At 48.0% G+C, this 13,735-nt stretch overlaps 1 protein-coding gene across 2 annotated transcripts in view; it reads left to right on the top strand.

Moving 5' to 3' along the window:
* Positions 1–13,434, top strand: part of LOC142821591 (uncharacterized) — a 94,203-nt gene extending 80,769 nt beyond the window's left edge. The window contains exons 3-6 of one of the 2 annotated variants that reach the window (XM_075912998.1): positions 5,535–5,650; positions 6,224–6,283; positions 8,243–8,443; positions 10,071–13,434. In XM_075912998.1, the coding sequence (XP_075769113.1) occupies positions 5,535–5,650; positions 6,224–6,283; positions 8,243–8,443; positions 10,071–11,935 (2,242 nt within the window). In that variant the 3' untranslated portion in view covers positions 11,936–13,434. The remainder of the gene's footprint in view (positions 1–5,534; positions 5,651–6,223; positions 6,284–8,242; positions 8,444–10,070) is intronic. The other variant, XM_075912995.1, reaches the window with a different exon arrangement.
* The last annotated feature ends 301 nt before the right edge of the window (positions 13,435–13,735 follow it).

Genomic DNA, 13,735 nt, shown 5'->3' with positions numbered 1-13,735 from the left:
AGTTTGGTGACAGTCTGGTTTGAGAGTCTGCCGCCTCGGTCCGCTGAACCTTGTCCTCAGGTGATTCCTCCGGGGAGGGGTCCTGGGTGACGGGGTCAATCAGCTCTGTTGGATCTGCAGTTCAGCGTACATGACTTGCGTGGATCCACGAGGGGCACTCCTTCATCTTTACTGCTGTGTGGGTGATGAGCAGCAATTGGAACGGTCCTTTCCACCGGGCTGTCAGGGAATTCTTTCTGCGATGTTCCTTCACGAACACGTAGTCGCCTGGTTGGATGTTGTGGCACGGTACATCAGTAGGTACTGGGAGGGCTTCCTTCATCTGAAGGTGCAAGCTAGAAGCAAGCTTAGTTAGTTGGATAACATACTCAGTCAGGGAGTCGAACTCCTCACTTAGGCTTTTTACAACTCTTGGGGAAGATAGTCTTTGGCCAACCCATGGCAGTGGGGCTATTTCATAAGGTGTGAGATTGTGTTTTCTGTTAGGTGTATTTCTAAGATGCATTAGTACTAAAGGTAGGGCCTCTGGCCACTTCAGTCCAGTGTCAGCGCAGACCTTTCCTAACCGTCGTTTTATGTCTAGGTTTCTTCTTTCCGTGTGGCCGCTAGCCTGTGGGTGGTATGGGGTATGGAACTGTTGAGAGATATTTAAAGCCTTGCAGATGGCCATCATAAGGGATGCAGTAAAGTGGCTCCCTCTGTCAGAATCAATTCGTAAGGGTATTCCAAACCTAGGAATGATCTCAGTTAGTGACTTCTTTGCTACAGTCACAGCATCTGCTTTTCTGCAAGGAACACTTTCAATCCAGCCACTAAACAAGCATACTATAACAAGACAATACTGATAGTTCATACACTTGGGAAGCTCAATAAAGTGTACTTGCAAAAATTGAAATGGTCCTTCTGGCTATGGGGTGGCACTTGTAGCTGTTTTTTTTTTTCTCCTCCTGCAACATTAAACTGCTTACACATCACATATGAATTAGATACCCTTGCAGCTTCTAGGTGCACGCCTGGGGTGTACCATTGTTTTAGGATCTGTGAAGCCACCCCCCTTTTACTCATGTGTGTCATTTGATGAGACACCTGAGCAAGCTGCCGTGTGAGAGATTTTTGGGGTGACTGGGCAGCCATCAGGTGCAATCATCCCAGCTGGGGATAAGGAGCAGCCTGTTTTCTCCCAAAGGTTTTTCTCTGCAGGTTGAGCAGCTTGCTGTAGTTCTATCAGGTCCTGCAAAGAAACAGGGAGAGAAAGAGAGACCAGAATCTGAAAGGGAGTCAGAGGTCCATGTGCTGCTGCATGTCTGGCTGCTGCATCAGCACTCCCATTACCCAGAGAAACAGGATCAGTGGCACCTGTGTGGGCCGGGCAATGGGTAATAGAGAGGGATGTGGGTAGCTGAATGGCATCAAGGAGTTGGGAGATAAGGGGACCATGAGAGATAGGGGAGCCAGAAGAGGTAAGGAAACCTTGTTGTTTCCAAATTTGTTCTGTGGCATGACAGAGAAAGCATACTTTGAATCAGTATAAATGGCAGCAGACTGTCCGGAAGCTAAAAGGCAAGCATGAATTAAAGCGATGAGCTCAGCAGACTGAGCTGATTTTGATTCCTGGAAGAGAAAAGGCCTCTAAAACATCATTATCTGAGACCACTGCATATCCAGCCTCTACTTTACCAACTAAATTTCTTTTACATGAGCCATCAGTATACAATACAAGATTTGTATTTTCCAGCGGTTGATCAGACAAATTTTTTTGGGGAGGTTTTACGCAGTGCTCAAGCAATTCTTCACAGTTATGGGTATGTGCTTTACCATTAGAGGGTAAAGGAGAAAGAGTAGCTGGGTTAAGTACATTACATCTTACATCTTTGAATTACCACATTTGGGGAAGAGAGGATAGCATTCTTATACAGGGTTTGTCTCTGAACAGACAGGTGCTGGGTGCGGTATTGCTGTAAGAGAGCAGAGACAGCATGAAGGACCTGTAAGGTCAGCAGTAGCTGCAACTGCCATCAGGCAAGGTGGGAACCCACGGGCTACTGAGTCCAGTGTTGCAGAAAAATAAGCTACTGGACGAGGTGTGGGTCCAAAAGGGTTGACAGAGAACTCCAGCTGCAATTCCATCCTGTTCATGACAAAACAGAGTAAAGGTCTTGCTATAATTAGATAAGCCCACTGTGCAGAAGAGTTTTAAGGGAAAGGAAAGCAGATTCACATTCTGGGGTCTGGTGAGTTCAGAAAAGTTAGGAATCCATTGTCTGCAATATCCTGCAGCAAGTAAATGTCCCAAGTACTGAACTCTTTGTTTTACAACTTGCAATTTGGCTTTGGAAGCCTTGTGAGCCTTTTCAGCATGACACTTTAAAACATACGAGGTATCAGTTTTACATCCTCCCTCAGTTTTACTAGCAATTAACACATCATTAACATACTGAACCAACACAGAACTGCAGGGAAGAGAGAGAGAATTAAGGTCAGCTTTAAAAAAAAAAACCCTGAGAAAACAGAGTAGGGTTTTCACAATAACTTTGGGGAAAACATGTTCAGGTTAATTGATGACCCTGAAAGGAAAAGGCAAAAAGAGAAATTGGGAATTCTTATGCACTGGAATAGAAAAGAAGGCAGAACATAAATCTATTACAGAAAACCAGGTTAGGTACTACTGGAAATCTAGGGATTACAAATTTATTAATGGCTCTAAGGTCTTGTACAAATCTATAGATTTTCTTTTTCACAGGTATAGGTGTATTACATGGTGAAGTTGTATAAACAAGTATCCCTTGTTCAAGGAGGGAAGAGATTACAGGCTTAATGCCCTCTTGTGCCTCCCTAGACAATAGATACAGGGGTACCCTTGGGAAAGGCTTGTTGTGTCTGTATGTTATTTGCACTGGTGTTGTAGAGGCTAGCAACCCTACTTCATTTGCGTGGGCTGCCCACAATGTCTCTGGGACATCTGAGAGCTCCAGGAGGGGTGTATGTCCTGAGGTCTCATCAGATTCCTCTGAGAGTAGTAATGCCATCAAATTTGGAGCCTGACGGGGGGGGGGGGGGGGGGGAAAGGTCAACAAATATCCCTTCCTCTCTACAGAGAAGGTTTGCACCCAATTTACTCAACAAGTCACATCCCATAAGGTTTACAAGAGAACAGGGAGATAACAGGAAAGAATGTTCAGCTGACAAGGGTCCAAAGGGGGTGGGGGTGCAGATGGCACATCTGGGGAATCAAGCTGTTTCTTTAGAGTAGCCAATTCTTGCTGCAGCATTTCAATAGAATCTTTTTGGCTAGCCCATAATGCTCTGATTCTTTTTTTTTTTTTTTTTTTTTTTTTACTGCCACATCCTCCCAGAGGCACCAATATTCCATCTGGTTAGGATGTTTTTCCTCGAGGAAAACTCTAAGATAAGCAAGCTTAGTTAAATCAAAACTACCCTCCAGTGGCCATGTATTCTGGGAATTCCCCTGAGTATAGCCATTCCAAATGTTCATTAATTCCTTAAGTCTCCTTAGTTTCAAACCTGCCGGCAATTTACCTAGCTGACTGTAAATTCTTATCATCTGAGACAAGGGAGACCCAGGCTGTGAGAAACCTTTCCCTTCAGTCGGAGACAGACTTGAGGGAGCAATCCCACCCATGTTAGCACTGTCCTATCGAAGAACAGCACAGGAGCCCAACAGTACTACCTTCTCCAAGGATAGCGTGGGAGTCCACACAAACTGTCAGCTTCACTCACACTCCTTATGTGCCGGGGGAAACCGCCCTTGCTTTCAGTAGCTGTTCAGTGACACTGACAGCACTGGTGCGGCTGCGGTCCCCTTCTGGACTTCACTCACTCAAAACCATGCACTTGGACTCGCCACCAATCAGTCAGCAACAACAACAAAATCCAACCCCTATTTGGCTATATCCAGTGTTTTCGTTTTAAATTTTCCCCCAAGCCTCTTAACAAAAAAATTTTAAATAAAAGATGACTCTTACCGCCAGCTGGTCCAGCTGGTGACGAGAACAGGGAGGCGGACTGGGGGATTTTAAATGGATCCCTTACCCTTCAGATGCGCGCTGTAGTCCATTCCCGTTCCCCGTCGTCAGCCTTTCCAACTGGAGTTCCAAGCCATCCCACTTCTGACACCAAATTGAGGGGGAAATCTCACTCCCCTGGGGTACAGAGCCCCCAGAAGGGTTCGAGGCCGGAGGTCAAATCAAATCAGTGAGGCAGGAGAGAAATCTAGAAGGGAAAACTTTATTATGCATGCATGCAAGCTGGCAGCAGAGCAATAGCAGTCAGCCCTGAGTTACAGGTTTTTGGATCCTTTATACAGAATGCTTAGACAGTTCAGTTGTGGATTGTTTTTCTTTAACATATCAAAGTCTCAGCAGAAGCACTCTGAGACTTCTGTTCACCCCAGGAGTGCTAGAAGTAAGTTTTACAAAACAAAGGCACATAAGAATGTGGAGTGAGTAGTCTTACAAGGCAAACTGTGACAAAGATAAGAGTATACATGATAATTTGTGACAGACTAGGAGTATCCATGAATTTGAGAGAGGCATTTGTAAGGGTCTTTGATTAGAGTTAATTTGATTTCACTCCGATACAGGGAGAGAGGTCTGGAAAACTTAACCCTTACAGCAGTTTTCTTTTAGAGAGTTTTGATTTCTGCACAGTCCCCCCTTAGACACAATTGGAGTTATTTGATTTTCCCCACAAAATCTATGGCCCTGGGGCCAGGCCAGGGCGTGTTTTCCTCATATTTGCAAAATGCCTTCCTTGTATGTGTCCAGTGCAGCTGAGATTCTTTTCTGTCTCTTTTCTCTAGGGTGTCAGAAACAGATTGAGCAGGTAGGTGGCTCGCACTCCTGTCATACTGTACAGCGCTGGGAAAGAGCTTGGAGCTGATGTTGGTTCAACATCTCCCCAGGGCTCTATAGCCAGATGTTGGATAGAAATGTCTCTGACTCACTTAATTCTGAGGGTCTCATCCTTGCACAGCAGACTCTGGAATTCCCCATTCAGGGGCACAGTTTGACTTCAGATATTTCCTAGAGCTGTCACCTCCCTGGGGACTGGCTGCCTCAGGACTGTGGGGCTGGAATATGGGTCTGTGTCTGCTGGGCACTGGGCACATTTAGACCAGGACAGCAGGGACCCAGAGTCTGTCCTATCTGAGGGCTGTTTGGAGACATGTGTGGAAGGAGCAGGGGAGGGAGAAGCTGGTGTCTCAGTATGGTTCCTAGTAAGCAGATTCCTGCCGCCCCTCACCTGGGAACATCCTGTCCCTCATTGCCTGGAAGCTAAAGAGTGAATTAGCCATTGAAACTCAATTCCACTTTTGTCCCCAGCTCGTCTCTCCGGGCCAGAGGTGAAGAACAGCAGTGGGACGAAGGTTGCATAGCCATGGACTGTGTTGCCCCTGCTCTCAGGCTGGAGGAATTCAAGGAATTCTAAGTCCAGGCCTGTTAGAACTGAGACTCACTAGCCAAATCTTATCATCTGTAAATGAAATACAATCACATTGAATTGTTTCTGTCCAGGTGTGAGACGGGGCAGTTCCAGCTGCCAGAAGAGATTTCCCCTGAACTGAAAGAACAAGTTAATGCTTTCTCCCAGAAAACATATGCGCTGTCGGAGACTCTGAGGGAATCCAAAAGTACCTAGAAGGGATGGAGTAGGGGAAAGTTGTTTAACTATTAGAAACTATTGAATCTGGCCTCTGAAGCCAACCATCCCCTGCCTCAATTCCCACATGGAGAATGACGGCCCCATCATGCTGCTCTCCTTAGAGGCACTGAGCAAACAGAGTCAACTGCTTGCAAATAGAGCCAGGGGTTTACAAACTCTGAGCCTCCCGTTGGTGTCAAGGGATCAAAATAGGTAAAGTTAATGTCATGGCAACATCTTCCCCCAGCGCAGCTCTAGCTTATGACAAGAGGTGGTAAGTGACTGAGAGAAACCAGGTGGGAGGGGATGAGGAGGGAAAAGTAAATCTCACTTTCAGTTTGTGTCTCCTGGGGCGGGGATGTGGCTGCAGAGATGTTGGCTCCATTGCTGGGAGGTGCCCAAGCGAGAAAGGACACGGAAAGTTTCAGACCTTTTCATACTAAACATTTGAGTGTGTGTCTGTCTGGTCTCTGATACAATTGAAACGCAGAGTTCAGAATGGGGACATTATTATAAATAGGAGAGCCTGGAATCTCACTTCTCTTATCCCTTCCCCCACCAGACACTCTGCCCTCTGCACTGGAGAGAGCAAGAGGAAAATCCCTGGGAGCTTTCAGACAAGGTGAGTTTGTTGGTGGAAATTCTTTAAATGATGAGAAAATTCCTGTGAAAACATCTTCATGGGATTGTCATTGAAGTTACCAACCAAACCCAGTGACCACGGTGCACACAGCCCTAAATCACCCAGTGATCAGTGAGGAGCTCAGGGGCACTGCATGGGGACCTGCAGACACTTTGAGAAACACTGATCTACAAGGTGTGATGCTAAATGGGTGAAGTTAAAGCACACAACGGATGGCACCTTCAGGCTCAGATTTCACTGCTCAGTCAGTTTCAATATGGGGTTGGTTTCAAACAATAAATAGGCTGAGAGCTGACTGGTTTCCACAGTATCAGTTTGTTCATGGCGAGAAACTTCTGGATACACAAGGGCTCTTCAGTCTAGTGCAGGCCTGGGCAAAATACAGCCTATCTAGCTCGCCAGGCCATCGGATGCGGCCCACTGATGCTTAACGAGCTATGGGCTAGTTCCATGCTTGCCACTTCCCACCTGCAAGCCACTCAAAGTGAAGGTGAGCCCAGAGGTGAAGAGGGAAGGCTACAGGCACTGCTTCTACCCCCAGGACAATCTCATTGGCTGGTTTCTGGCCAGAAAGGAAGCACTGTGCCCCCTCAGCTCCGGCTCATAGTTATTCACACACCCACATGGCTCCGTGGCCGGTGTGAGGGTTGAGCAGGCTCCCTGCCTGCCTCAGAGAGGTGCTTGGCTGCTGGTCGGGAGTCACTCAGGTAAGTCTCCTGGCCAAAGCTTGCCTCTGGCACCCCAACCTCTCCCTTCCCCATCTAGTTCTCTGCCCCCCCACTCCTGCCTCCCACTCCACATACCCAAACTCTTTGTTCTTTTCCTGCATCCAAGTAACCCTCATCCCCTTATTTGTCCACTTAGCTTCTTCTCTAAATTAACTTTATTTTAAATATCTCATGAGTAGTTGGCTAATCCAGTGCCCCAGATCACACCTGCCTTCTTCACTCAAACTCCTTCCCAGAACCCTCTTTCACTCCTGCATCCCAACCCTTTACCCATAGCTCCCTTCTTCTCCCAATATCCATCCCATACACTGTATTTCCTACTTAATGTCTTGGAAGAGTGCAGCTCTCAACCACTTTCCAAAATCTTGGAGTCTCTCTCCCCGCCCCCCCCCCCCCCCCCAAATAAAATGAATTGCCCACCCCTGGTCTAGTGGATACAGTTCAGTGAGAGTCAATAACTGAAAGCTGCAGTCAGAGAATTTCAGGCTAGAGAAGAGGCACAACTATTTGATGGGTAAGAGGATTAGCTGCTGAAACACATGAGCAAAGAACTGATGGGTTCTCCATCTCTTGATGTCTTCATATCAACACTGGGCAACTTTCTACAAAATATGCTGTGGGGAAACAGAGCTTTGTGCATGGGTAGCTGGGCTAGGTGTAATGGCTTGTGCCACAGAGTGGACAGACTGCATGGCTAAGGATATCTTCTGATGCCATGAATCCATGAATTTTAAGGTCTTCTCCTGTAAACATTCAGCACATGTGTTTAATAATATGTATATGAATACTCATATTAACTTCACTTCCTCTCTGTTGTGGAGAGAGTTTATAAAGTCTGTGTCAGATGAGAGAACCAAAGTTTGGGCTGCAAATCAATGTAGGAAGATGAAGGATTATAAATACTGCAGCCCAAATTAAATTAAATCTATGTCCATGTCCAGGCAGATGAATATGTGGCTTGTTTAGCAGAAACACTGGGTGCTGAGAACTGAATCCATTGTTGCAGGCAAAGTAATGTAACTCAAGCCAGGTATTGAGAGAAATAAATACGGCTTTCGGATCTAACTTGTGTGTGGTGTTTATGGAATATCCAGACTCAGCATAGAGTCCAGCATGTTTTCCACCAGGGACAGAGTCTGGGCAGAATTGGGTGTGGAAAGGATTAAAACCCTTTTTGAAATGTCTTCAATTCCCCTTCTCCTCCTGACAGGCTACAGAACACCCATGTCTGATGCCAGCTCAGCCCCTGGCCTGCAGAGCCAGGGACAGGAAATGGCCGTGGTGGAGCCAGTGAGCTTCGAGGAGGTGGCTGTGTATTTCTCTGAGGAGGAATGGGCTCTGTTGGACCCAGGCCAGAGAGCCCTCTACAGGGATGTGATGCAGGAGAATTACGAGGCTGTGAGCTGGCTGGGTGAGGATTCCTGTCCCCTTGTGTAACAAAAGCTGGGTGGGCTCTGGAGCAGCTGGGTTGGGTTTGGTTCAGGGTCCTTTATTGCCCAAACCCCCAATATCAGCAGTATGTGCCCCAGTAATCCTGGCTCCTGCGTGAGAGGTGACTCGGTGACATAATAGTGGTGCTGCTCTTCCCACAGCCAAGGTCTCATTGTGGTTCCAACCCTCTTGCCCATGTTGTGCCTTGGCCGGAGGTGTCAGTGGAAGGGCCCAGGCAGGTACCAGAGTTGTGGGGCTGGGCGCAGCTGCTCTTAGCGTCTGCAGGGTCCCCTTGTGCTATTGTGCTGAGTCCCTGGAAGGAAGGCACCAACTCAGAGTCCTTCCCTTCCTCTGGTAGATTCTGTGCAAGCCAGAGGGGCACAAAATGGCAGGCTCGACTGGCCACAAGAGGAGGGCTACTGCTGCTGGCAGAGTAGAACCAAGGCTGCAGAAGGGGAGCTGAGCTGCAGGAGCATCTAAAAGCAGCAGAGAAGCAGCCCAACCTGTCTCCACCTTGGCTGGCCACAGGAACAGGCCAGCACTGCCCTGGCTGTCAGCAGGACTGTCCGCTATTGTGGGCAGCTGACAGGGCCCACCATGGCACAGTCAGTCAGGATCAGGAGTATGGACCATAGGCAGGGCTTGAAGTGGCCAGCCAAGGATTCATTTTCCTGATCAGACAATTCCCCTGCCTCCTTCTGGCTCAAGTAGAGCACCTGAGCCCAAGAGCAGGGCAATTCCATCCCCCAGCCAAGAGCTTTGTAGGTAGAGCCCATAGGGCTCTAGATCTCTGCTGGATCCTTTCCCTCCCTGCCCTAGAGACCTGACGTGTCAGCTCAAATATGAGTCCTGGCTAGGGGCGTCTGTCAGTCCTGAAAGTCCTAGAGCTCTCCCCTTATGAGCAGTGTGTTCCTCTCCTGCCCAAGTATGGAACAGGCCCTAAAGGAGACTGAGTTGTATCCTGTAAGAGTGCAGCAGAGCGCTCAGTTCCCCACGGGAGTCAGCTGGGCTATTCCCAACATGGTAGTTGTACAGGGGTAGTATGGAATTAGTGTATCCTGGGATCTTGTACCAGCCAGAGACCAGTCTCTGGAAGGTGGGGAAGGAGCCTGTCTGGGTAGGAGACTCAGATCCTGGCTTTGGAAGCAGGAATGGCACAGACCTTAATGAACAAGATCAGTACTTGGTTAATTGCTCCCGAAATAGGATTTCCAGTCTCCAAAGCTCATGTGCTCTCCTGGGTGGTGCGAAGGGAAGAGCTGCAGATCCCGGATCTCCAAGGCTGTGAGAGAGGGGAAATCATTAGTGACACCCACACAGATGAGATATCAGCTAAACTGACTCAAACCAATTTCTGTGTTCTCATAGCAGATGTTGATTGTGTGTTTTCATCAAGTCTGAATGGCCCTTCAGCCTGTCTTCAACTCCACGCTGAGAGTGCTGGGTGGGGAAAGAGTTATGGGGGTGCAGGGTGAACTCAGCTCATGATTATTGTATGTTTCCAACCATTCTTTGGGCTTGTCCCGCATTTTCTATTCACCATTCAGAATTTTTATTTCAGCTCAGCACAGGGAAAGACTCCCGTGTGGTTTCTCTCTCTATCCCAGCAGGTGATGGGATGCTGAATGAGAACACTGAGAGGAGTCTTCAGGAGGAAGGACCTGAGCGAATGGCTCCATGTGGGGTGTTAGTGGAAAGATCTGAAGGGCATGTTTCTCAGAGTCCTGAGCAAGGAGAGACTCGTGAGAGTCAGTGTAGTCTACAAAGGCAACAGGGAAACCATCTAGAAGCAGGACAGGATAAATTCAGTCAGAGGAGCAGAAGGTTGAAAACAAACACAGAAACTGTTCAAAAGAAAATCCCCCATCAACATTCAACTTGTGCTTGGAGTGACTGTGTAACTCCTATTAAACATGAAAGAACCCACACAGGAGAGAAACCCTTCAGCTGCTCTGACTGTGGGAAAAGATTCAATGACCGGTCAAACTTTGTTAGACATAGGAGATCCCACACAGGAGAGAAACCCTTCAGCTGCTCTGACTGTGGGAAAAGCTTCAGTCGGAGGTCACAGCTTGTTACCCATAGGAGAGCCCACACAGGGGAGAAACCCTTCAGCTGCTCTGACTGTGGGAAAAGCTTCAGTCATAGGTCAAACCTTGTTAGACATAGGAGAGCCCACACTGGAGAGAAACCTTTCAGCTGCTCTGACTGTGGGAAAAGCTTCAGTCGAAGGTCACAGCTTGTTATCCATAGAAGAGCCCACACAAGAGAGAAACCTTTCAGCTGCTCTGACTGTGGGAAAAGTTTCAGTGACAGGTCACAGCTTGTTATCCATAGGAGAGCCCACACAGGAGAGAAACCCTTCAGCTGCTCTGACTGTGGGAAAAGTTTCAGTCAGAGGTCACACCTTGTTATCCATAGGAGAGCCCACACAGGGGAGAAACCTTTCAGCTGCTCTGACTGTGGAAAAAGCTTCAGTCGGAGGTCATGCCTTGTTATCCATAGGAGAGTTCACACGGGAGAGAAACCCTTCAGCTGCTCTGATTGTGGGAAAAGATTCAATGACCGGTCACAGCTTGTTATCCATAGGAGAGTTCACACGGGAGAGAAACACTTCAGCTGCTCTGACTGTGGGAAAAGCTTCAGTCAGAGGTCACACCTTGTTATCCATAGGAGAGCCCACACAGGCGAGAAACCCTTCAGCTGCTCTGACTGTGGGAAAAGCTTCAGTGACACGTCACAGCTTGTTATCCATAGGAGAGCCCACACAGGAGAGAAACCTTTCAGCTGCTCTGACTGTGGGAAAAGATTCAGTCGGAGGTCGCAGCTTGTTATCCATAGGAGAGCCCACACAGGAGAGAAACCCTTCAGCTGCTCTGACTGTAGGAAAAGTTTCAGTCAGAGGTCTCACCTTGTTATCCATTGGAGAGCCCACACAGGGGAGAAACCTTTCAGCTGCTCTGACTGTGGGAGAAGCTTCAGTCGGAGGTCATGCCTTGTTATCCATAGGAGAGCTCACAAGGGAGAGAAACCCTTCAGTTGCTCTGACTGTGGGAAAAGATTCAATGACCGGTCACAGCTTGTTATCCATAGGAGAGTTCACACAGGAGAGAAACCTTTCAGCTGCTCTGACTGTGGGAAAAGCTTTAGTCAGAGGTCACACCTTGTTATCCATATGAGAGTTCACACGGGAGAGAAACCCTTCAGCTGCTCTGACTGTGGGAAAAGCTTCAGTCACAGGTCATACCTTGTTAGACATAGGAGAGTCCACACAGGAGAGAAACCCTTCAGCTGCTCTGACTGTGGGAAAAGCTTCAGTGACAGGTCATATCTTGTTAGCCATAGGAGAGCCCACACAGGAGAGAAACCCTTCAGCTGCTCTGATTGTGGGAAAAGCTTCCGTTACACCTCAACCCTTGTAAGACATAGGAAAACCCATATGGAAGAAGCTATTCACCTGCTTTCACTGTAGAATATGTTTGTCAGAGGTCACACCCTGTTATCCATGAGAACTCTCACAGGAGAGAAATCCTTTAACTGCTTTGACTTTGGGATATGCTATAGCAAGAGTTCAAGGCTTCTTGCATGTAGTTGATCCCACACAGGTGAGAAACCCTATAGTGGGGGTGAGCAAAATTTTCTGTTAGTAGAATCCAGCCTTCCTAAGACTTTGATCCTGTCCACAAGGCAGTGCCAGGCCCCATCTCAAAATGAGCATGTGCTGAGGGTGAAGGAGCTTAGCCCCATCCCCTCTTCGTGCTTTGTAGCCACCAGAGAGGAGGCAGTGCTAGGCTGAGTCTTTGCCACACAACCTGAGCCCGGCTCTAGAGGCACTGCTGCCACTGCACTGCTGGCCTCCAGGACCACATGGCCATGTCAGGGGTGCCTCTGGGGCTTTTCCTGAGCTGCATGGCTGCAGTAGCAACACCTCCAGCCCTGGACTGAATGGGTGCAGTAGTGATGCATCTGGTGTCTGGGGCTGGTCCTAGTCTGTGTGGCTGCTGCTGCAGCAGTAGAGCCTCCCTCTGGGGTGACCAAGACAGTGTGACTGGAGATGTTGCTGCAAGCGGGCCCAAAGCCAGGTAATATTTGCTGTCCTTCCCAGACACTCCCTCCCAATCACCTCAATTCCCTTTCCCCCAGCAGCCAGCACCCCCAGCTTGCACTGACACCCTCCTTTTTTCTTGCACCCTCTCTCTTGGCCACACATTGCATCTTCCCCCTGGCCAGACACCTGCCTGCTTCCGCATCCCAGACCCTTCCTCAAGACCCCAACCCTTTCTTGAGGCCCCTGTCACGTTATTGGATTTTAAGGTGATCATACAGATAACTGCTGTGATCACGGGGGACTGTTTGCCCCAGATTTGGTACAAAGTTGGCCGTGTGAGGTGTCATTCAAAAACTGATATTGTGGTGATTCTGTGTATGGTATTTGTATACTTGTTTGGAGTTTGCATGGGGAGTTATGACTATTGGCTCTGCTGATGCTGTGTCTGGACTGCCTGTCATGAGGGCGGAATGTCCTATGAGTGACTATGCTAGTCAGTATAACTCCAAAGACAATAGTTCTCAAGGTGGCCAATACACACCTGAAGAATGCGTGTGGAAAGCTGCAAAGCAGCCAGAGCACAATGGCTGCTGGCATATGAAACAGGTCACTTGATCATGTAACTAGCTTTAGCTTGGGAGACACCAGAAATGAATATCAAATGCCATGAGGGAGGCTCCATCTTGTCTTCAGTCTTGCTACTTATCCCAGATGTAGTCTTTCTAAGGACAGAGACACTGGAAGGATTGCTGACCCATCCTGACATACGATGTACCCCAAAGACTTATGCTAGTAGTTTGTAACATCTCCACTAAGATACTGCAACAAGAACTTGCTGATTGATGTATATAATGTATTCTCCTTAACAGCCTTACTCTCAACCTTTTCTGTCTTTTATTAATAAACATTTAGATTCTAAAGGATTGGTCCACTGTGATCTGGTGAGTAAGATCTAAAGTATAAATTGACCAGGAATTCATGGCTGGTTCTTTGGAACCGGATGCATCTGTTCTGGGTTGGAGAGGTTGGGCTGTATAACCCCTCACCTGTGTGTAAGCCCAAGGCTTATTGTGGCATAGAAAGAGCTGGGGTATCTGAGGTGTTTTGCTCATGAGGCTTCCTGCAGGCTGGATTGGCAGCTGAAGTGCTCAGTGTGACTGGTTTGTGGCCTATTTTGGAAAGGTCTCCAGTCAAGGGCTGTCAGCAGTCCTGGTTTTGAGCAAT

The sequence above is a fragment of the Pelodiscus sinensis genome, chromosome 31 (assembly GCF_049634645.1).
Source record: "Pelodiscus sinensis isolate JC-2024 chromosome 31, ASM4963464v1, whole genome shotgun sequence".
Taxonomy (NCBI): Eukaryota; Metazoa; Chordata; order Testudines; family Trionychidae; genus Pelodiscus; species Pelodiscus sinensis.
The sequence above is the reverse complement of the archived record's forward strand: the minus strand, read 5'-3'. Positions and strand labels throughout refer to the sequence as shown.